The sequence below is a fragment of the Pagrus pagrus genome (genome assembly GCF_965226575.1).
Source record: "Pagrus pagrus genome assembly, chromosome: 18".
Taxonomy (NCBI): Eukaryota; Metazoa; Chordata; class Actinopteri; order Spariformes; family Sparidae; genus Pagrus; species Pagrus pagrus.
In genome coordinates, this window is record NC_140202.1 from 6488387 (window position 1) to 6513511 (window position 25125).

General features: G+C 42.8%; 1 protein-coding gene across 1 annotated transcript; it reads right to left on the reverse strand.

The window, feature by feature from the left end:
• Positions 1-1648: 1648 nt before the first annotated feature.
• Positions 1649-24591, reverse strand: LOC311274311 (protein NLRC3-like). The gene is given in 13 exon segments (XM_084381886.1): positions 1649-2930; positions 3071-3117; positions 8998-9171; positions 9740-9913; positions 11837-11948; positions 11951-12003; positions 12103-13900; positions 14070-14298; positions 17015-17093; positions 19998-20129; positions 20217-20319; positions 22349-22422; positions 24369-24591. Coding segments are annotated over 11 exon segments (3417 nt in total). The 5' UTR covers positions 20294-20319; positions 22349-22422; positions 24369-24591; the 3' UTR covers positions 1649-2388.
• Between the last annotated feature and the right edge of the window lie 534 nt (positions 24592-25125).

Here is a 25125-nt window from a genome sequence, read left to right on the forward strand (position 1 = left end):
AAATATTACCTTAGTATTGTTGACATGCTTCCAAAATGGATTGAGTGCTTTCCATGTAAACATGCTACAGTTGCTACAGTTTGCTCTCAGTAGTAAAAGCATTGTTGAGAAGTAATTCCATGTTGAGAGCCTTTGATCTAAATTAACTTGCGATAATGGGTCTCATTTTATGAATAATGTCATTCAAAGCTTCTCCGATAGCCTGTAGATAAACCTAAAAAAAACAAAAAAACATTGTGTTCACCATCCAGCTAGTGGAGGTGCAGTGGAATAGGCTAACCAGACCCTGAAAACAAAACTAACAAAATTAGTGGCAGAAACAAATGTATTAAGAGTTGAGGTTTTACCTCTTGCATTAATGTTTATGAGAGACTGCCCACATCAGACAACTCAATCGTCTCCTTATGAGGTACTGACTGGCCGTCCTATGAGAATGATGAACAGCCCGTTTCCTCAAAACAGGTCAACTCTGACAGGAATGGATGATGACATGTTAAGATATTGTTGTTAGTTTAACTATGTCTTGAAGATCCTCTTCCCTGAGGTAAAAGCTGCCCCATCTGAGCCTGACTCCACATCTAGCCGGGAGACCTATGAATGACTTCAACTGTGTCTGGATAGCTGAGGGAGAGACATGAATCCAGATCCAGGAATCCCAGTGCAAACCTTTCTCCAGCGATTATTCTTCTGAGAAGAAGACAACCTAACATGTGAGGAAGTGATAAGGACTTCTGGTGGACAGGACCATACCAGGTGATGCTGACAACACCCACTGCCGTCCGGATAGCTGAGAGCGACACGTGGATACATGCATCCCAGTGCAAGTCTTATCCGAGCCATGCCGCTGACGGGCGGACCACGACCTAGCTTTCGGAATGCTGAGAAGGGATACTGTTGGAAAATCATGGCTGTGTTTTTCATCATTGGATTGGTCACTACAGTGATCAATGCCCAATCCTGGGCCATAGCAGAGCAAAAAAATTGGACTCCAAACGTCCTCATATATTCATACCTATCACACCACCAACTGATTCACTTGCACTCACCAATCACATTGATGTCATTTTTACAGATACGCAGACACCCCATCCATCACAAAATGGGGAAATGGACTGTTATCAACGAGAGCGAAAGAAGACATACAAAGGACAGGTGGCATTAACATGCTACCGACGCAGGATCAGAAGATCCCAAAAGGACATGAAATCGAACCTGCCACAACAGCTGATCAGGAAAAAAGAGATAATTGTTTGAACAAAATGATTGGAAACCCTGGGGGTTCGATGCTGGTGAACTAATTGATAAGAAATAATAATAATTAATAATAATTGAGGAGAAAAATAGTTGGTAAGATGCATTTGGTCCTTCTGAATTAGCAGATTTTAGTTTCAACAAATGGCTAAATAATCACCTTGGCCCCTAGGGTACTCTCATCATTCATGTTTTAATTCCTGTTGTGATTGTGTTTGGTATTGGTTTAGGTTTTTTGTGCATGTGCGCTCATGTGCATGCGAGCCCTCATATACAGATGGATAACTGGGGTAGTTGGAGAAAAGACATTACATGTTAAAATACCATTTGAGTCAACCAACGATAATAAGTGTTCATTCCATGATGGAATGGGCCCCAGGAAACCCATATGATGACTTTTTGTTTTTCCTATTTACCCTAACGAAGAATCAAGTCAGTGAATTTTGTTGTTTTGTTAATGATTTTGTTTTATTTTATTTTGAATTTAATTCCCAGAAATGTTGTGTTGACACTTTGTGTCAAAAGGGAGGAATGTTAGGAATTAAATAGTTATCCATTCAGTAAGAAATATACTGTAAAGACCATATCAGGATGTGAGAGCAAAAGGGGAGAATCCCCTTTTGTTGTAAGCGTCATAAAGTCAGATGAGAGACAATTGCCTCTGCCTGAGGTGTTACAGGAAGATAGATGTAGATAGGTGTATGACATTTACATTCTAATGAAGCATCAAAGGCTCACTGTCCTGGGAAAGATACAATCACATCAAGGGGTCATTGTTGTGGGAAGAATTGTTGTAGCCCCCCACTCTGTATTTAAGTCAGAGACATTTGGAAGACGGGAGAGAACACTTTGGGTCTTCTCTCCATGCAGCATGTATTAAAGAGATCTGATCATCACGCTGAGTTTACAATTCTTCTGAGATTTAGCAACTCTCAACCTCACAAAGGAGAATTTCCCTTACAAGTGTTAGTCCTGTACAAAACAGTTCAACATGAGCTCCACCTCAACAACTACAACAGGAACATCATGTTTTCACATTAATGACTGAGTCACAGTCATCTAATGAACTGATGACAGTAACCTGAAGGTTCCTGTAACTGTCAACAGTTGAGTCTGTTCAGGAGGAGACTCTCCGTCCTACAGAGGACACAGAGACACTGAGGAAACAGACCAGCGACCAGACCTGAACCCAAACCCAGGATAAAGAGGTTCAGTGAAGGTGGTGTTGAAGGTGTGGAGGTGGATCAGTGTGTCAGAGGAGACTCTGTAGAAGGACAGAGTGCCAGCAGGACAGTCCACATACACTGCTACTCTGTGAGAGGAGGAGAGGGAGGTGATGATGGATGTTGATCTGTTATTGTGTTTGACAGAGTAATCACCACCATAGGAGCAGCTCAGACTCCACGACTGATCATTGGCTCCAAACTCGCAGTCCTCTCTGTCTCCTCTCCTGCTGATTCCTCTGTAACTCACTGATATATGAACCTCTCGTCTCCACTCGACCTCCCAGTAACAGCGACCAGTCAGACCAGTTCTACACAGCAGCTGAGGACAGTCAAACCTCTCTGGATGATCAGGATACGACTGAACCTCCTTCACACATCTCATCTCCCTGTTGTTGTCAAACAGTTTGATGTTTCTGTTGACTGTGTTTGTGTCGACTGCGAGCTCACAGGAATCTGATGGAGAGAAAAAGACACAACACAGCTGCAGTTACTAATCTGTCATCAGTCTGATGATGACATCACAGATGTGAATGAGTGATGTCATCAGTGTGAAGCTGCTTTATTTTCATGAATCAAAGTAAAAACACACTCACACTTCCTCAGACCTGGTGTCAACCATCGGACTCCAGCAGGCTCCACCCTGAAAGGACGAGAAGGAGAAAGAGGAGGAGGAGAGGGGGAGGTCAGAGCAGCATGGACATTATGACACACACGCACACACAGTGTTTGGATCAGAACATATCAGGATGTGAGAGGAGGCGGAGCCTCTTCACCTGAGCTGTGGGGAGGTGTCAGGGTCAGAACAGAACTCATATGAGGGGCAGTTCTCTTTGTCTTCACTTTAATCTTTATTGCATATTGTCACATAGTAACAACCAACAAACAGAACCAGCAGAAACATTCACTGCTTGGGAAGTGTCTTGTATTAAACACTCAAATGTGTTTGTCTATTAATCATCATTCCAGTCCCATGTCCCATGTGAATGGTGAGTCTTCCACATATCATGCCAACTTTCTTCTCAAGTTTCTACATGAGTTCTTCTTCCCATTTCACCTTGATATATTCAGTTGAATGACTGTCGTTAGTGCTCATCCTTGATATAATGCTGAAGTTATTCTTACGTCACTTTCCTGGTTTGCTTTCATTATGATTTGGATGACACCATTCATCTCTTTGGAAGAATCTGCTGGATTTCCTCTTTGTAATATTCCTTTAGTTGAAGATATCTGTAGACTTCATGAGCTCCTGATTCATACTTTCTTCTCAGGTTTTCACAACTCTCCAGCCTCCCTTCCTTCACCAGAACACACCAAGCTGTTATTCCTTTTTAACCATTGCTTAAATCCTTGATCAGACTTCACAGGCATGACATTTCTATTGTCTGCTCCCCATTTTAATATATTCACATCTTTCTGTATCTTAGATATTTACAATACTTTAAAAAACACAGGTCTAACGTGTGTACTGTTATTGGATCCATATTCATTTTGACTTCCTTGTATAGTTTATTGTCTCCGATCATATTTTGAATTGGGATTTGGTTCACTTCTCTTTCTATATCTTTCCATGTTGCTGTGAATTCTGACTTACACCAACAGTACACAGGTCTCAGCTTTTCAGCATCAATGCTAACGACCACAGTACTTTGTTTTTCTCTTTGTCTTTGCTAACTATGTGTAAAGTTCATCTAATACTGTCTTGGGTTTGACGTCTTGGGTTATATAGTTTATAATCTTTATTTAGTATTGAGATCGCCCTGTAGCTTTCACATCTATCCCTCTCCTTTCCTGGTTTTGGGATGATTGAAATGATTGCTTCTGCCCACGTTGGTGGTATTTTGCTTTCTTTGAGGGTCCAGTTAAAAGAGGTCTGGAGGGCTGGTAACAGTTCCTCCTTATAAATCTTATACCATTCTGCAGGGTAGCCATCGCTCCCTGGAGATGTATTGAATTTATTGCTTGGATAATGTCTTCCCTTGTAATGTCTGCTGTGAGACTTTCATTTTGGTAAGTGCCAATCGACGGAAGATCAAGTTGATTTAAGAAGGTCCTCATTTCTTCTTCATTTGCAGCAGTTGGTTGTGTATATAGTTTTTCACAGAACCTCTGGAATACTCTTTCTATATCTTCTGGTTCATGTATTGTCTCGTTGGTGTTTGGGTCCTTAATTTTATGTATGCTTTTTATTGCTTGCTGTTTTCGTATTCGTTTTGCTAGGAGTTCTGTTGCTCTGGGACCAGTTTCATAATAATTTTGCTTCAAAAATATGTTCTTCTTTCCATATTCATCCAACAATATCTCATTTATCTTCGTTTTAGTATCCTTAATTTGTTTATATAATTTTGGGTCGTTTGTTTGATCATATTGTTGCTCTAATTCTCTCAATCTTATAGAGCGGTTCTGGAACGCTTCTCTTCTAAGTCTTTTTATTAAAGTGGTTTTAGCTATTAACTTTCCCCAGACAACCACTTTTAGGGCATCCCAAACAATGTACGGGTCGACTGCTCTATTGCTATTGTCCTCCATATAATGCCTAATTTCCTTTTTTAATTCTTCCACCAACCCTTTATTATTCAGTATTCCTACATTAAGTCTCCAGATTGTTTGTCTTTTTCTGGCATTGAGATGTATTTTTAAAAACAGGCTGTTATGATCTGATATATCTGCCCCTCCGATTTTACACTAGGACACTCTGTACCTATCACCTATATTTAGAAAGAAGTAATCAGTTCTTGAATGCTTATAAGGCAGTTAAGCATTTATAATGTGTTACCTAAGGGATACATGTGTTACACTTTACAATAAGGGTCCAAAAAGCCTTCAGTAATGGTTAACTATGGTTAAGTAATGCTTATGAGGCAGTTAAGCATTTATAATGTGTTACCTAAGGGATACATGTGTTACACTTTACAATAAGGGTCCAGAAAGCATTCACTAATGGTTAACTATGGTTAAGTAATGCTTATGAGGCACTCATATATATTTATTAAGGTTTATGTCAGGTTACTAATGTTAAGTAATACCTTACTTAAAGGATAAGTACCGTTTTTTACAACCTGGACCTTATTTCTGGCAAAAGATATGGTCATTTACTCACCCAGATAACTTTGGTGTCATTCGGCGTCGTTCGGACGAAATTAGATCCAGTGTAGCGGCGATATATCCATATAATGGGAGAGACGGGGCAGCGACACACAGCCTCTATATAACACATTATCTGCCACGAAACTAGTTCATTTCATCAATATTTTGTTACGATATGCTAGCGCTATTAGCCTCTGAGTCCGGGCTCGTCTATTGTCAACATCCGGGGTCTGTAGGCTGATCTACTACCTCTGACCTGGAAGATGTCGTCTCTGAGCTGCGCGCGCACCCGCGACAGCGCGCCTTGTTTACCTGTAGCTGCTACTGCTAGTTTGACCCCGGATGTTGATAACATCCGGGGTTGATGCTTAATAATGTTGATGCTTAATAATGCATTAACTAACGTTAAGTAATGGACCCTCATTGTAAAGTGTTACCACATTATCTGTAAATCGTTACTTGCCATTTTGCTTCAATAACGTGTGTGCATCTTTTCGCAAGCAGCTGAACTTATATAAATGTGAACAAAAACAACATTATGAACACTGTGAACTATATGGGACTTCCATATGGGGGTTATACTTCTCTTCTCCCCCAAGTCCCTGTTGGTGGGTGGATGGGAAATCCTCTTCTGTGAGGGCCCATCCATAGACCCAGAGCTGTGTCCGTACAACGGCGTCAACCCCAGTCTGGACCTGTCCAACCTTGTTGGTTCTCGCTCGCCTTGTCGATGTTTTATGTATGTTGAAGTCAAATAAATGAAGCCGTCCGTATTATCTTGCAGCGCTGTTAGTTCTTTCACTATCAGGGCGTCAGTTGTCGGGTCTCCTCTGATATCCTTGTAACTTTTCCTTCGCCTGCTGTGCCTCCGCATCCTGCCTGGACCCACCGCGTCCTGCTTGTTATCATCCCCACGCCCGGGTCCACTCCTCCACAAGCCCCAAGTCTTCACTCGTGCCGAGTCAATTCCCTTGCTTTCATGTCCTCAGCTGTGTCCCGCACGTCAGGCACGTGCACACATAGGGCCCAAGGGGTGCTGGAGCCCCTGCCCTTTTTGTGTGTTTTTTAAATGAATAAATAAATTCCTGTTGTGCATAGGGGTGTAAAAAAAACAGTGGTATAAAAACGCCACGGTTATCTACCGAACGCATTTCCTTGTAATACGGTGTTCTGTGTGTGTTGAGCCTAAAGCCACACACACATACACACACAAACACACGCACGCATGCACACACACACACACACACACACACACACACTCTAACAACTTCAACACAAACTTCCACAATCTTTCACAAACACACACACACAGATCAAGTGTTCATTGTTTTCTACTGTTTTCTTGATTTTACTAATTGTACGTTTTTGCTTGTGCTTTTTTTTACTGTAATCACGTTATTACTTAACGCTTTGGCAACACTGTCTCTGTTACATTCATGCCAATAAAGCACATTGAATTAAATTGAATTGAATTGAGAGCGAGAGAGAGAGAGAGAGAGAGAGATACTCCTGGGAGAAGGAGATAGGGCATATCTTGCTGCCCAATATGTGTCAACATGCCACAACCGGAGAGACAGTGAGTGACCGACACACACACACACACACACTGTATATACTGGATATATAATAATGTAAATCAATCTTGGTGTTGTGTTTTGTGTTGTTATTTGTTGTGTTCTGTCCAAGTGTTTGGATGCTTTGGCAACATTGTTGTTAAACTTTCATGCCAATAAAGCCCCCTTTGAATTGAATTGAGAGAGAGAGAGAAGCCACTGCCTCATCGGGAACTCCACCACGCACATAAGACGTGACAATGGAGCGACTTGAACCTTTGTGAGTTATAAATCCATTAACATAACTTCCTTGTGGGGGCTAACAAGTCGCCTTCCACTTATTCAACGTGCTTAAACATGAGTCACATTTCAGAAAAGCGCACATTTGTGCTTGTTAAGCTAACTGCTTGTTAATGAGAGTTAAGAATAATCTTGTATGTCAGCTGTCTGTGTGGGCTGTTTATCTTGCCACAAAACTTAAACTTCTTCCAGATATTGAGTTTATTGTGACTGTGCTGTTGTAAACATTGCTGTTCCTACTAACTTTCACAGTAGCAGTCAAAGTAGTAACTTCCTTGTTTTGTCACATTTTTAGATGTGTAGCCTGTATTTCTAGTTTGCACTTGCCCTCCCATGATTTTCTTTTTGTTATGCAAGCTGTGTTAATGTGCAACCATGGAAAAAATATCATATTAGCCTTAGTCTACCAGTTCGGAAGTCATGACTCGGTTTCGGGAAGTCAGGATATTGGTCTAGCTTATTGTCTAGCTAATATAGGTCTCAGGCTACGTAAGCTGTGTGTGTGTGTCTGTGTGTGTGTGTATGTGTGTGTGTGATAATGTGAATGACCTCATGTTGACAATAATTTGTTGACACAAAAGAAATGGCAATTGCATATCACTCACAGCTACACAGGATAGTAAGCTTTCTATAAGTACTTTGTTTTTTAACTTTACATTAATCTACATATTGTGTTATTAAGGCCTGAAAATGTTTTGGCACACGCTATGCGCGCACATACTGCCCTTTTCTGGCTTTGAGCCCCTGCCCCTCTATAATCATGTGCACGTCCCTGCCGCACGTTGTCGTAGCTCTTCATGCCGTTATTCCAATGGATTTTTATGCCCCTCTCCTTCAATGTCTTCTTAATGTTTTCGTACATATATCTCTACCAATGCTAGCAAGTCCCGCTCACAGCGTTTCTGTCTGATCCAGCGAAAAGATAAGCATCCGACCCATCCGCCATCTTGCAGGAAGCCCGAGGGGCAGTTCTCTTTGCCTCAGGTGTTAACAGGAAGGTAGAGAGGCTGACAGTTACTGTCCAGTCAAACATCAAAGGGTCACTGCTTTGGTGAAGACATGATCAACACCTGTCATGAAGTCTGTAACAGCTGCTCTGTTGTTAGCTGACAGTATATAAATCAGGACAGTGTGAAGACTGCAGAGACACTGTGGCTCTTCTCTCTGTGCTGCAGGTATTAAAGAGACAATTTCCCTCACAACACACACACCTCTGTATGTCTTTTGATAGAGCTAGGCTAGCAGTTTCCCCCTGCTTCCAGTCTTTGTGCTAAGCTAGGCTAACCATGTCCTGGACTTCTCTCTGTACAGAGATGAAGGTGAAGAGGACAAAAAGGGATTTTTCTGAAAATGACAGACAGCTCCTTTAACATGCAGAGATCTGTTCAAACTCAGTTATTACCAAGAAACAATGATCATGTTTGTTCCTGGAGATGTTCTCCTCCTACACAAGTATCTCCTCTTCATGTTGAACCAGTGTTCATGTTCTGATAAAAGGAAAAAGGCTTCTTACATGTGTCACTGTTCATATCACACTCATACTCATCAGACTCTTCCTCCTCCATCACACTGACTCTTCATACCTGAGAGTGTCCAGTCTCCAGTCTGGATCCTTCAGTCCAGCCGACAGCTGTTTCTCTCCCGAGTCTCCTGGATGATTGTAGCTCAGGTCCAGCTCTCTCAGATGGGAGGGGTTGGTGCTCAGAGCTGAGGCCAGAGAAGCACAGCCTTCCTCTGTGATCAGACAGCCTGACAGCCTGCAGACACACAGAACAACACACATGGCAGATCATCTGAGGAGACTGATGAGTCAGATACAAGAACAGACTGTCTCCAAATAAATTAACATTTCTCCTCATTAACTAATCATCAGTGAACAGAGTCCTGCTGAGGCTGATGTGATGTCATCAGTTCTGCAGGTCTTTGCTTATAAACCAAAGTATTGAACACTAACATGTTGACCTGATGATGGTGCTAGATGAAAAGTCAGAGATCAGAGCTTATTTTGTGCCATATCTCACAGCCCTTCTTTGCTGTATGTTATGTTTGTTTTTCTTGAGATGACTTTTGGTCCAGATACAAATTTAGAATATTTGAAACTGTCCTTGATAATAATAATTTAACAACAAAAGCAAAAACAGGAGAAAATGGTGAAAAATTCTTGTGGAAAGTAATTCTCTGAGTCTGGACACTACCTCCACAGTAAAGTTCAATGTATGTTGACAAATTAAATGAGCAGACACATTACTTCAGCTTAGCTGGCTGTCTACTTATATAAATCTGATTTTAAATGGTCATCAGTTGAATGGGTTAATGAATCCTAACCTGAGACTCTCCAGTGTACAGTGAGGACTCTTCAAACCAACAGACAGCAGCTTCACTCCTGAATCCTTCAGGTTATTGTTGCTCAGGTCCAGCTCTCTCAGATGGGAGGGGTTGGAGCTCAGAGCTGAGGCCAGAGAAGCACAGCCTTCCTCTGTGATCAGACAGCCTGACAGCCTGCAGACACACAGAACAACACACACGGCAGATCATCTGAGGAGACTGATGAGTCAGATACAAGAACAGACTGTCTCCAAATAAATTAACATTTCTCCTCATTAACTAATCATCAGTAAACAGAGTCCTGCTGAGGCTGATGAGATGTCATCAGGCTGCAGGTGTTTGCTCATAAACCAAAGTATCGAACACTAACATGTTGACCTGATGGTGGCACTGGATGAAAAGACAGAAGATCAGCAGAGTTATTACAGTTCATACTGAGGGGAACATGAACGTCTGATCCACATTTAATGCCAACAGGTGCTCATGTGGACGAGAGAGAGGGACCATACAACATGATCAAATGTTCAGTGTTTCTCCACTATTCTGTGTAACAGACAACCAGAGTGACAGCTATGAACCAGTCTAATGTGCAGGGCCACCCCTGGCCAAATTGGGGCCCTAAAAAGAATTTTATTTTGAGGCCCCCCCCATTACAAAATGACTATTTCAACAATGGAACAAGCCTTTTACAGATGCACACGTCTGCATTTTCTGGATGCCAAGTCATCAATGAGGTCATCATATGACAGCTGCTGTGCCACTTCTGAGTTGATGCTTATGATAGCCAGGCCACTCAAGTGTTCTTGTGCCATTGATGAGCTTCATTTTTGAAAAGGTTCGCTCAGCAAAGGCAACTGTAAAAGGGAGAGTTAATGCAATGGGGCTAGCCTCACAAAGATTAAAATGCAATTAATGCAAATACGACTACAACTAATAATAATATTCATTATGATTTGATTTGATGATATTTCTATATTTAAATATTTGTATATACTTTACATTTTGTACTTAGGTTCTATATTCCTACACTGCTGTTTGCTGCTGCAATGCTTTAAATTTCTCCATTGTGGGTCAAATAAAGGATTATCTTAATTTATCTTATTTATCTAATCTTACATGACTGTTATGAATTAAATTCACCAAGAGATGGCGACATTTTACCTCCATAAAAATAGCCCAAAACTTCCATTGATAGCATAGATTGATAGGCCATAAACCTGAGCCAACATACGACCACCAACTGGTCAATTAACCACTCCTTTTTCAACAGAGGTGAATGTAGATGCAGTTAACAAGACATTCAATAAATGATAATCAGGGCCGCTGGAAAATGTAATCTCCAGTCCAGAATTATCCTCTCTTCTTTCTCACGATTAGCAGGCTAGCAGCTGGGGTGTTTATGCCACATAGTTTTTATTTTTTATTTTAACAACATACCCACCTTCAAGTGAAGCACGAGCCTCCTCTTGTTTTGACTTTTTCTTTCTTTTGCTTGCTCCCAATTCATATTGCCGTTTGGAGGCCATCTCTCCACCTGCATCCAACTGCCTGTCGGCGCATCTGACCACTGATTGGTCAGATGCTGTGTGCTGTCAATCATTGCGGCAACGCATGCGATATCAGATTACTCGTCTCTTTTTTTGTTCTCCTGCCTCGGGCTGACTTGGTGCTCTACGCACGCCTCACGGCAGCGATGCACGACCTTTGCGCATTTGCAGACAATGCGTCCCCTTGCGCAAAACGGGGCCCCCCACGGATCGTGGGGCCCTACGCACAGCGCGTGTTCTGCGTGTAGGGAGGGGCGGCGCTGCTAATGTGGGTTGAATGAGCATCGATAGCAGCATTTCTTATTAATCACCTCGACTCTGGCGGCCCGCCGAAATCTAATTTACTACTGCTAACAATTTTTGTTCCTGTGGTTCTTCTGCTGTCAGCAGCACAAGTGAGGCTTCGTACAGCTATGACAGTTTTTACAATTATGTCAATTCCACTTGACAAATTAAACGAGCAGACACATTACTACAGGTTAGCGGGCTGTCTACCTATATAAATCAGATTTTAAATGGTCATCAGTTGAATGGGTTAATGAATCCTGACCTGAGACTCTCCAGTGTACAGTGAGGACTCTTCAAACCAACAGACAGCAGCTTCACTCCTGAATCCTTCAGGTTGTTGTTACTCAGGTCCAGCTCTCTCAGACTGCAGGACTGAGAACTGAGGACAGAGCTTCACAGCTTCTCTCTGACAGGTTACAGCCACTCAGTCTGGAGAGACAACAGCAAGGAAACAAATGATACATTTTTATGTATATCTCCTGCTGAAAGACAGCAGATAGTATTTATTCATCAATAACTTCTACTTACAGAGCTTTGTTGGAGGCTTTGACCACTGGCAGCAGCCTCAGAAGAGCCTCCTCTGAAGCAGAGTATTTCTTCAGGTCAAAAACATCCAGATCTTCTTCTGATGACAGTAAGATGAAGACCAGAGCTGACCACTGAGCAGGAGACAGTTTATCTGAGGACAGACCTCCTGACCTCAGGGACTGTTGGATCTCCTCCACTAGAGAACGATCATTCAGTTCATTCAGACAGTGGAACAGATTGATGCTTTTCTCTGCAGACAGATTCTCACTGATCTTCTTCTTGATGAACTGGACTGTTTCCTGGTTGGTCTGTGAGATACTTCCTTTCTGTGTCAGTAGACCTTGTAGGAGATTCTGATTGGTCTGCAGTGAAAGACCCAGGAGGAAGCGGAGGAACAAGTCCAGGTGTCCATTTGGACTCTGTAAGGCCTCGTCCACAGCACTCTGGTAGAGCCATGTCTCTGCAGATTCTTCTGTTCTTGTTTCAGATGTCTTGGATCTTGTTTGTTCTTCTGCCAGCAGATTGACTCCAGAGTTGATGAACATCAGATGGACATGAAGAGCAGCCAGAAACTCCTGAACACTCAGATGGATGAAGCAGAACACCTTGTCCTGGTACAGTCCTCTCTCCTCTTTAAAGATCTGTGTGAACACTCCTGAGTACACTGAGGCTGCTGTGATATCGATGCCACACTCTATCAGGTCTGGTTCATAGAAGATCAGGTTTCCTTTCTGCAGCTGATCAAAAGCCAGTTTTCCCAGAGATTCAATCATCTTCCTGCTCTCTGGAGTCCAGTGTAGATCTGTCTCAGTTCCTCCATCATACTTGACATTCCTCACTTTGGACTGAACCACCAGGAAGTGGATGTACATTTCAGTCAGGGTCTTGGGGAGCTGTCCTCTCTCTCTGGTCTTCAACACATCCTCCAGAACTGTAGCAGTGATCCAGCAGAAGACTGGGATGTGGCACATGATGTGGAGGCTTTGTGATGTCTTGATGTGGGAGATGATTCTGCTGGCCTGCTCCTCATCTCTGAATCTCTTCCTGAAGTACTTCTCTTTCTGTGGGTCAGTGAACCCTCTGACTTCTGTTACCATGTCAACATACTCAGGAGCGATCTGATTGGCTGCTGCAGGTCGTGTGGTTATCCAGAGGCGAGCAGAGGGAAGCAGGTTTCCCCTGATGAGGTTTGTCAGCAGCACATCCACTGAGGTGGATTTTATGGCATCAGTCAGGATCTCAGTGTTGTGGAAGTCCAGAGGAAGTCGACACTCATCCAGACCATCAAAGATGAACACAACCTGGAACTCTTCAAAGCTGCAGATTTCTTTGGTTTCAGTGAAGAAGTAATGAACAAGTCCCACCAAGCTGAACTTTTTCTCTTTCAGCACATTCAGCTCTCTGAAAGTGAATGGAAATGTGAACTGTATGTCCTGGTTTTCTTTGTCTTCAGCCCAGTCCAGAGTGAACTTCTGTGTTAAGACTGTTTTCCCGATGCCAGCCACTCCCTTTGTCATCACCGTTCTGATTGGTTCATTTCTTCCAGGTGAGGCTTTAAAGATGTCTTCTTGTCTGATTGTTGTTTCTGGTCGGTCTGGTTTCCTGGATGCTGTTTCAATCTGTCTGATCTCATGTTCATCATTGACCTCTGCAGTCCCTCCCTCTGTGATGTAGAGCTCTGTGTAGATCTGATTCAGAAGGGTTGAGTTTCCTGCTTTAGCGATCCCCTCAAACACACACTGGAACTTCTTCTGAAGGTTAGATTTGAGTTTACGTCGACAAACTGGAGCAAGATGTCCTGATTGAACAAAAGACAAATAAGATTCATTAATAAATTATAGATTAAATATTTCAACATTTTACTTCCTCAAAGAATCAATATATGAAGATATTTTTGTCCATCTGTTGAGACTTCAGTAAACATCTCATTGATCCAACATGTTAAATCCTTAGAGAAATCCTCTTACTGCTCTGCAGACAGTCAGCCAGATCCTCCTGCTTCATTCTCCTCAGGAAGTTCAGTGTGATCTTCAGAAATGCCTCTCTGCTGTTCCTCCTCTGCTCTTCATCCTCACCATTCAACACCTCCTCATCCTCATTCTGACTCTCTAAGCATTCTGGGTAATCTGAACTCAGAGACTTCTGGATCTTCTTCAGCTCGTTCTTCACGAAACTGACAATGTTGTCCTCCAGCAGCTGGAACAGAATATTATATGAATGAGACGATCAAACTAAAATCATGGAACCAAACATCAGATCCATATTGGACAGACTGACAACCCACTCATGTGGGCGGCTGTAGCTGAGGAGGTAGAGCTGGTCGTCTAGTGATCAGAAGGTCACTGGTTCGAATCCTGGCTCCCCCCAGTTACATGTCGAAGTATCCTTGAGCAAGACACTGAACCCCAAATTGCTCCTGATGAGCAGCTGGCGCCTTGCATGGCAGCCTCCGGCATCAGTGTATGAATGTGTGTGTGAATGGGTGAATGTGGCATGTGTTGTAAAGCGCTTTGAGCTGTCCGAGAGGACTGGAAAAGCGCTATATAAATGCAGACCATTTACTCATGTATTAAGCAGAATGGAGATTATTATGAACACAACAGATGTAAAAGTAGTTGTTGAAGCCTGAGTCCAAAAAAGTTAGGATGTTGTGTTAAACATAAAACAAAATGCAATGATTTCAGAGATGATGTATTTAATGTTGAGTAGGAGTTTCATCAGCCTAATTGATTTTTCCAAATGTATATTATTCTGAATTTGATGGCAGCAACAGGTAACAAGTTATGACAGGGGCAGGGGCAGGGGCAACTAAAGACTGTGAAAGTTGCTGCAAAATGCTCCTAAAACACCTGTTTGGATCATTCCACATGTAAACAGGCTAAACAGGGGACAGTATCATGACTGGGTATAAGAGGGGCATCCTCGAGAGGCTCAGTTTTTTACAAGCAATGATGGAGCGAGGTTCACCACTTCAAACTGCGTTAACTAATAGTCCAACAGTTCAAGAACGTGAACTCGCAACTGCAGGAATTTATGGATTTCACCATCTACAATCCATAATATCATCACAAGATTCAGAGAATGTGTAGAAATCTCTGGATGTAAGGGGGAAGGCTGAAAAAACAACACTGAATGTCCGTGACCTTTGACCCCCTAGACAGCACTGCATTAAAAACTGACATGATTGTATAAAGGATATTACTACACAGGCTAATGAACACTGTCGTCACTAAGTACAGTTGGCCATTTATCAATAACATCAGAAACTCACTGACTTTGGGCGCAAGCTGTGGTCGATGAGTCCACGTTTTCAATTGTATTTGAATTTGTTGTGTCCTTCAAGCTGAAGAGGAAAAGGACCATCCAGACTGTTACCAGCCGAAAGTTCAAAAGCAGCGTGATGGGTTGTGTGGTAGCACCCATGGCATGATGGGTAACTGTCTATAGAAAAGGATTTGCAAATCATTGCATTCTGTTTTCCACGAGGAATCGCCACCTTAACATGGTTTGTGTGTCCCAGTGATCCTGGGAGCTGTGTTGTGGGGGGTAATAGCTCCTGGAAGGGTCCCCCAAGGCAAACTGGTCTCAGGGGAGGGACACTGAGAGCAATTTAAGTAGACCCTATAACGGTGAACACAGGGACAGAGTACACTGGGGACTCCTCCCTGAGCAAGACCTGGGAGGGGAACTTGCCAGCGAGCATCTGGTGGCCGGGCCTTGATTTGAGGCCCCAGTCCATCAGGTCTTCAACTCCCAGCTCCTTTGGTCAGAAGGTCATTGGTTCTTGTCATGGTGGCAACCTAAGCACCCACTGGTGGACACCAGTGGTGAGGTAGGCCGTCAAACTACAGGAGGAGGCCTTTTGGGCTTGGTTGGCCCAGGTGTCTCCTGAAGCAGCAGACAGACCTTGGCAAAAACTCGGGTGAGGGAGGAGTTCATGCAGGCTATGGAGAAGGACTTTCAGTTGGCCTGAAGGAAGTTCTGATAAACCATCTGGCGACTCAGAGAGGTAGAGTGGGGCTTAGTCCCAGGAGAACTGCTGACGCGGACTGGGGATATCATGGGGCAATGGAAGGAGCATTTTGAGGACCTGACCAACAGGTCCACAACCGCATCCCCTGTACCTTTGAGGAGTACTGTCGTAGTATGGGGTATCTGGGCCGCTGCCACGAGCTATCCTGTTTCTGTATAATGAAAATCAAACATGATTCAGGGTGTTGGACTGCCAGGGTTGTCCCCTGTCTCCGTCCCCATTCGTGATAGTCATGGACAGAATTTCAAGGCGCAGTCATGCTGAGGAGAGTATCGGGTTTCTCAAAATTGCGTCTCTGCTTTTTCTTGTTCACCACTGATGGAGCATGAGATAGACAGGTTGTTTTGTGCAGCAGTAGCAGTACTGCAGACATTCACGTCGGACCACCGTGTTGGGGAGAAAGGTGCGTCGTTTTGATTTAACAGTTGATCTACGTTCCAACCCTCATCTATGGTGAGTTATGGGTAGTGACTGACAGAATAAGATTGCAGATACAGGTGGCCGCTGACTTTCCTTTGAAGAGGCGCTGCTCCTTCGCCTCGAAAGGAGCCAGCTGAGGTGGTTCAAGCATCTGATCAGGATCCTCCTGGCACCTTCCTTTTAAAAGTTTTCCAGGCACTACCAACTGGGAGGAGACCCCAGGAAAGACCTAGAACTTGCTGGAGGGATAATTTAGCTCATCTGGACTGGGAATGACTCAGGATCCCCAGGAGGAGCTGGAAAGAGTTACTGGAAGAAGGAAGTCTGGAAAACCCTGATTAGTCTGCTGCCACCCGACCTCGGATAAGTGGACGCAGATGGATGGATGCATTTGTTTTTTATCTACCCTTTTCACATTTTCCTACCTTTGTCTTGAATCAGGGTTGTACATGTACATACCATAAATATTGAGTCCAGGTGTGGTTGATGTTGCTGAGCAGACTGACCACTGGGAACCTCTGAGCTCTCCTGCTCGACTCTGTGGAGGAATCATGAAGAATTACTAGAAATGCACCGATCGAACAGCCAGGGACCAGAATCAGCCAGTGTTTATCATGACAGGCTATGACCGGTGACCGGTCAATCAGTGTCAGATACATCTGATTCTGTACCGGTCACATTTACACACATGCCTCATGTTCAATGGATCAGATATATTTCTCTGGTATGATTTAAAACATTTTATATTTACTGAACTTTTTTGGACAGATCTACATGGTCACTTAATTAAATAGTTAATCACTTAAAATGGCATGTTGAAGAATCCTTGAGCAAAATACTGAACCCCAAATTGCTCCTGATGAGCAGTCGGCACCTCGCATGGCAGCTTCTGCCATCAGAGTGTGAATGGGTGAATGTGACAAGTGTTGTTGACTGGAAAAACACTAAAGAAATGCAAGTCCATTTACCAGAGGCAAAATGAAACTTCAGGTTCTCCTGAATAAAATGATGTATGACACTTGATGCTGACTGATAGAGTGGGGGAGGAAAACTAAGATAAATACAGGAGAGTCAGGCGCCCCAGAAACCGTTCCAGGTCTTTGAAGGTTATCTCGCTGTCTGAGAAGAGACGGAGAAAGAAAGCTGCTGCCAGAGAAATTAATTAAAAGTCTCTGTTAATGTTACGTTACTACGACCATCTTCTTTTCTCTTCACAGAAGAGTTGTTCCACACTGTGAAAAGCTGGTTAGCAGCTACGAGTCAGGATAATCATCCAATTAAAATAGTGATTCTGAGTTGTGAAGCTGGAAGTGACCAGTGGAAACACTGAAAACTCAAATATGATGGTATGGTAATCTGACATATTGGGCTATGATACTTGAATATATCAAACATATTCAATAAATCACCACAAGTCAAAGTGTTGCTGACGACATTGAATCAGATGGTTTCCCCTGACATTAATGTGTTGATGGTACTGCTGATCCCACTGTGAATCAACAGTTCAGTCTGACTTCTGTACAGATTTCAGTTTACTGTGTTGGTTCAGCAGCTTGTCTGGTTTGGGCCATTCAGCTCTTGTTGACCTCTATAATACAGAGCTGCCAACTCTCACGCATTGGCCGTGAGACACACTCATTTGAATCACTTCACACGCTCTCACGCCACACCCCCGATTTCTCACGCTGAATTTCGTCTGGAGAGATACGAAGGGAGAGAGAGAGAGAGACAGAGAGAGAGAGAGAGGGGGCGGCGGTTTCGCGCTGCCAGAACCGTTCAGACTAACGATACTGTCGACTATCAGATGCTTGAGTTTTATCCGAGGAAGCCTGGCACTGGATTAGATTCCCCCTTTTCAGGTATGTATTTTTTAAGTGTTTATGCTCTTAAAGTAACATATTCGTTTTAATGTGTAATCAAGAGAGAGCTTTGTAAACTATTAGTTTGAGGTCTAAATGCAGCTAGCCACAGTTGCAATTGTAGCCTAATTTTTCTGGCAGCAGCATCTCCTTAGCTAGCATACAAATCCAAATTTTGTTTGTGATGGATAGGGTAGGCCTAGGATGTGTTGATTAAATGAGGAATTAAGACATAAACTGTTTAATTAAACTGTTAACCAGGCAGAAGAAAGTGTGTGGAACAAGCTGTATTTGGCAGTAACAGCAACAACGGTTAAAGCAACACCATGGAAGTCTGGTTCCCCTACAGCCGGGAAACAGTATAGAGCTCAACAGTGTGGTTCTGTTACCATGAAAATGTTACCGGACCCGCGAATTTCATGTTAGCTAGTTACTGCTAACACTGAACTCTCCGATGGTTCACCACAGAGCGACCATGATTTCACTTTCTGACCTGCTGCGTTTATTTAGAGATGAGGAGAAGAGTGTTGAAAGGGTTTACCCGAACATGAAATTCGCGGGTTCGGTAAACATTTCCATGGTAACAACGAGCTGACGTCTCTGATTGGTGGAGCTCGTCGAGTTACATTCGCAATGGTTTACGGGATGAGTAGTTCCCTTTACTCTTAAGATAATTTTGTACACAGTCTTGTACCTTTGCTTTTTTTTTCAATTTGTACACTCTGAGTAGTGCCTAAGGCTAATACATTGAGAACCACTGATGTACGGTAAGCGGTAAATGTTTGTTGCTGTATGTCAATGGGCCAAACAAAAAATTGGCGTGTATACGGCAAAATTTTGGTTGGCCCCACAAAATCTCACTCCCAGGCTTTTTGAAAAGTTGGCAGCCCTGATAATACTGTGGACAGCAATGCACAGCTCACACAAGCTAATACAATGCTACTTGTTCAGCACAAACTGGTGAGTCACAATAAACTTGCAGCAGGTGAAGTGAGTGAAACATGATGAAAACCAGAGAGAAACCCAGAGAGAAGTGGATCAAACAAACCTGAGGGTGATTTCACACTGAACTGTGTCAAATGAAGGACACAACTTCTTCTCTGAGCTACATGTTAGCAAACAGGAACAAGTTGGTCTGGTTGTTTCTGTCACACAATAACATTTATTTTTCTCTTTTAGCTTGTTTGACACGCCACACATGTTTGAGCTGAGGTAAAGGTGTGCACTGTCTCCTCTTTGAGCTCGGGCAGGAAATAGTGATCCATAACATTCTTCTCTGCATCGACAGACTCCTTCAAATCAACACTGGAAAATTATGATTTGATGGAAGAACTGTGGAATCAGGGTTAGCCTTCGTTAGCAGATAGCATCTGTTAGCCTGGGTGAACGAGTGTGTGGAGGAAAAGTTAAACTGGAGAGTAGAGCTGCAGACTGGTTATACTGGGCAGCTTTCAGATGTGACAATATAAATGTGAGTGAAGAAGAACTATGCTGAAAACAAACTGACAGCTTTGAAAAACTTCTCTGGATAATTAACAGTTAAAACATGAAGCAGTTACATTTTAATGGTATTAACAGCTTACCTCTGTGCAGCAGAGGGCTGTTCTCCTTTAAAGTAAATGAAGCGATCGTGTGACTGGTCACTCTTAAAGGACACACAGCTGGGCTCAGGTCCAGGTCCAGGTCCAGCAGAGTCTGGTCTCTGCTGTTCTGGGCTTTAACACAACACACACAGAGCTTTGAGTGTGAATAATGATGGTGGAGTGATGTGAGTGGTGGACAGGTAGAGATGGTGGTCTCACCTCTGAGCTTCATGCTCCCCACACAGACTGGTTTTAGAGGGAGGGACTCTCTCTTCTCTGTCCTCACACTGATTCATGCTGCTCAGCTCACACACACTGTCGTCTGCAGAGGAAACAGATCATTCATCTGCACATCAGCTCAACATTAGATACAGTCACGGTCAAAAGTTTCCATCACTCATAAAGAACATGTTCATCATGTCAGTGTTCAGTTGATTCCTACAGCTCTCATGTTTCTGTGATCAATGAGTGCAACACAAACTACTTTGTCACAAAAACACTCATGAACTTTGGTTCAATCATTTCATTTATTATAGGTCTTCTGAACATGAGGTCATAAATATACAGACAGGAAGTTGAACAATCAGTTAAACTTAAACTTAAACTTTATTAATTTATATAGCACTTTTCATACATTTAAAATGCAACACAAAGTGCTGTACAAGTTAAAAGATACCATTCTTAAAACTGTATCCTAAAAGTTCATAAAAAACAACCTAAGATCTGAGTAAAACAGCATAAATGACAAGTTAAAAGGTGTTTAGAAGAAGGATAAGAAGAGATCAATTAAAAGCCAAGTTAAAAAAAAGTGTCTTGAGCCTGCTTTTAAAAACATTAACAGTCTCTACGGTTCAGGTGATTATAGAAAGTTGTGAATCAAATGTTCTTTGTAGCATCTTAACTTCTTCTGACTGATTCTGATTGATCACAGCTGATCACTTTAACAGGACTTGTTTGATACAGCCATCAGACTCAGACACAAACACTGCAATGGGAAAGTGTAAGGAGCTCAGCATTGATCTGAAAGAGCTCATTATTGAGCTGAACAAGTCAGGAAAGTCACTTGGAGCCATTTCAAAGCAGTTACAGGTCCCAAGATCAACTGTACAACAAACTACCACCTGCTGCTGAGAGAAAGCTGACTTGAACCCCATCGAGAACATGTGGACTGTGCTGAACAAACAAGTCTGAACCAGGAAGACAACTCATTTAGTTCAACTTCACCGATTCTGTCAAGAGGAGCGGTTAAAAACTCATCCAGAGGACCAGAAGCTTGTGGATGGAGATCAAAAGCAGCTGACTGAGGTGAAAATGGCCGAGAGACATTTAACCAAATATTAGAATTACTGTCTGTATATTTATGATGTCATGTTCAGAAGACCTATTTATTTATTTTTTCCTTATACATCTGTGTGTGTATGTATAGATATAATTATATTCATTATTTGACTGAGCATGTTTTTTTATTGAGGGTGGAAGGAGGCTTATATGTGCGTCTGTTCTGTACATTCAATGGACAAAAACACAATAAATATATTGTTGAAAAAAAAAAGTCAGTCACAGTTTCTCAGAGCCCAAGATGACGTGTTCAAACTGCCCCGAACCCAAACCCAGTAGTGTTTAGTTTAACATACATACACAAATACACACAAAGCAAACTGTAGGGAGACCAACTCACTGAAGAATGAATGAATGAATGTTTGGCTTTTATGTTTGAAAGTGACTGAAATGAGAAAAACTACTAGAAGCAGACATCAGACAGCAGTTTATCATCTGAATGTTTGCAGCTCAAAGCGTGTTGATGAGCGAGACGCCACATTTAATTTAATTTAATTTAGTTTATTTGATAGGGACAATGCAGGTTAACATAGTAACACTTCCACTAACATAGTAACACTTCCACTACAAACAAGTCAATGTGACTGATGTTCTGCATACAGAGATTATAGCTAATGCTAGTTTCCAACTCCTGTCCCTAGTTAGGCTTTTAGTAAAAGAAAGAGGGTAAGAAAAAAGACATCAAAATTACATAATACGTCAAGAAAATACGTCAAGAAAACAAAATGGTGGAAGAGAAGGAGCTGTTCACACTGAAGGACTTCTGCTCTGTCCTCACTCTGTCTGCATCACACAGAAACTCTGGATCACACTCTGGATACAGTCCTACTGCAGTCACAGTTGACTGACAGGAACACTGAGACCAGCTGTGAATCTCACTGACCACCAGGGGGAGCTCAGTAGCTGCTGTTGAAACACACAGTCAGCCCTGGTTCAAGCTAAACCTCCACCCTCTGATCAGTTACTGAGCCCTCCCAGACTGTAGTCACACTGTGATGTGTTCAGGTGCTCACCGTTATCAGGTGAAGACTGTCACACTGCTGGGTCCACAGGGTCCAGATGAGGACTTCAGCTGTTGCTGTGGATTCTGGGGATGAGCAGTGAAAGTAGCTGTACAGTAAATGGTGCGACACGTTGCTCTGGATAACAGTCGTGCACTGTGTGTGTTGTGTCTGCCCCCATCAAATACACAAAATGAAAATGAAATGAACATACAGCATGACATATGTCAAATAGTTGAACCTGTGATCCATCTCAGAGTTTGGGCCCTGAACTGTATTTGTACCAACAATGGCCGCGTTTCCCAGATTTGATCGTTCTTAAGGACTTAAGAAGGCTCTTAAGAAGGGTTCGGCTAAGAAGGGTCACTAAGATACGGGTGTTTCCCAGATGCGTTCTTAACTGCCTTCTTAGGAGAACCTTAAGATCAAGCCAAAGAAGCTTCTTAAGAAGCTCTTAGTGGGAGCTGTCCACCGCGCTGCTGCTGTGCTGAATCAATCGATGCCAGGCAAATCGATCACCCACCTCTTTATCAGCGCGTAAGTGTGTGTGCTGTCAGACCGGGCTGTCCAGGCAAAGAGATCCAACGGCCGTCGCATCTCCGCACGGAGCAGCTGGTACTTTGCCTGGGCAGCCCGGTCTGACAGCATGTCCAGTGGAGAGAAGTGCTGACGCACGTCAGCATTAATGTAAACCGTCTGGCTTCGCGCACGGCGACGCTGATGGTTCGCAGGGAGAATGTGCTGTGCGTTTCTCACACGCGCGGACTTTGACAACGCATTTATATACTGTAGAGTAGCAGGTGAAGCCTCTCTGGATGAGCTTCAGCTGAGTTTAATACATCCGTTCCCTTGATATCTGTGAAATGCCACAGGGTTGTTGTTTTTTCATGTGTAGTACTATAAACTTACCGTACTATAAACTTAAATGTGTAATTCAATATAAAGTTTTTTTTCATCTACCATTTTCTTATTTTTTTAATGCGCCAGTGGTCCGCAGCTATGAGCGCATTTCAACACTGAGCATTGTTTTATTATTTCGCAAAGTGGAGGATATAAATTTCCCTGACGCGGCTTGATCACTGAGCATTTGGTCGCTAAGAAGGCTGTTAAGAGTGGGTCAGCTCGATCTTACACTTCCTTCTTAGTGAAAGATCTTCTTAAGCTAAGAGCGACTCTGGGAAACGCATCCTTCTTTCACAGCGTTCTTAAGAGCGCTCCTAAGAAGATCTTAGCACTTAAGAGCTTCTTAACGAATCTGGGAAACGCGGCCAATGTCTGTGATGGTTCTCCTGCTTCAGACAGTCTACAGAGGTAGACTGTAATGTACAGTATATGTATATAATATAAATAATAAAGCCTGAACGCGGCTCATATTACTGTGACATGAAACAATCAGCTGATCGTCCTCACACTCACAGACACTCTGATGTTTTTCTCTGTTGAATTAGATTGAAGAAGCTTCTTCTGTCTGTCTGTCTGCAGAGAACTTAAAAATACAGACGATTAGAGTTGTGTTCATCTTCAACCTGTTTACTCACCATACTATCATAGATGATAAAAGTTGTTTTTAATCATTAACAGAGTCAAAATGATCATTTGATCTCTGAGAGCACTTTGACCAGCAGGGGCCTCAATAAACATGAAATATGAGCATCAATAAAACAACTGAAGAGTCAAAGTCCAAACTGAAGTCGAGTGTCAGACTTCAATCTAACGACTGCGTCTGTTTGATAGACTCAAAGGTTTATTATGAGTCTGTGACGAGTTCAAGGGACAGAGCAGAAAAACAGTGAGAGCGTCACTGACAATCAATATGTTGACGAGTAAAACAGCCTCAAATGTGAAGAGTTGAGTGTTAAACCTTCTCATGTTGGTGAGGAGACAGACACCTGAAGGACAAAGACAGACAGAGACAGAGAGAGAGAGAGACACACCTGAGGGACAGAGACAGAGAGACGGAGAGAGACAGACACCTGAAGGACAGAGAGAGACAGACAGAGACATCAGAGACAGTAATGATTCACTTACTCACTTTCTTCCCATGAACTTCATCAGTCTGTCTGGACCAGGTCTGAGTCAGGACAGTTGTCTTCTGATCTGTGTGGGACAATCTGCTGCATCAGGATCAGGTCCTCTGCTCCTTCATCAGTCCTCTATGTCTGCAGCTGCCGTCACTGCTCACACTTTAATACAGCAGTCTGTAGCTGCAGCTCATTGGTCAGCTGCTGGACCTTTATGACTTTATATGATCTCTGCTAAAGATGAACCTCAGCAGCCGGAGCAGAGTCCTCACGTCTCACTAACTTCATACAAAGTACAACATTTTTAATCTGCATTTTATTAAAGATTATTCATGTTACACACTAACTATATAATATTTACACTGCTCCTTTAAAACATATATTACACAGTATCAGTATCAGAGAGATGATTATGCAGTAATAAGTGTGTCCTCTTGACATTCTCGTCCAGTTTGCACAAACATTTCCTTCCATCTGGAAATCTGGGCTCGTAACACTGAAGTCATTTTACTGCATATTCTCAGAATAATAAATAGTAGACACAAAACACTGTCAGGAGCAGTTCCTGAAGGGGACACCCCTGAATGAAAGGACAACCCGGGAAATGTTCTGGCCCTGTTTGTCCCGACAGAACCAGGTGTTGTATCTGAGAGCTCAGGACGTCTGCAGCAGTGTTTGTGGCCACTGAACAGGAGCTGCTTTAACAACCAGACCAGGTGTTTTGTGCTTCAACCTGAAACTTTGTGACGAGACAAAAATATGACCTTT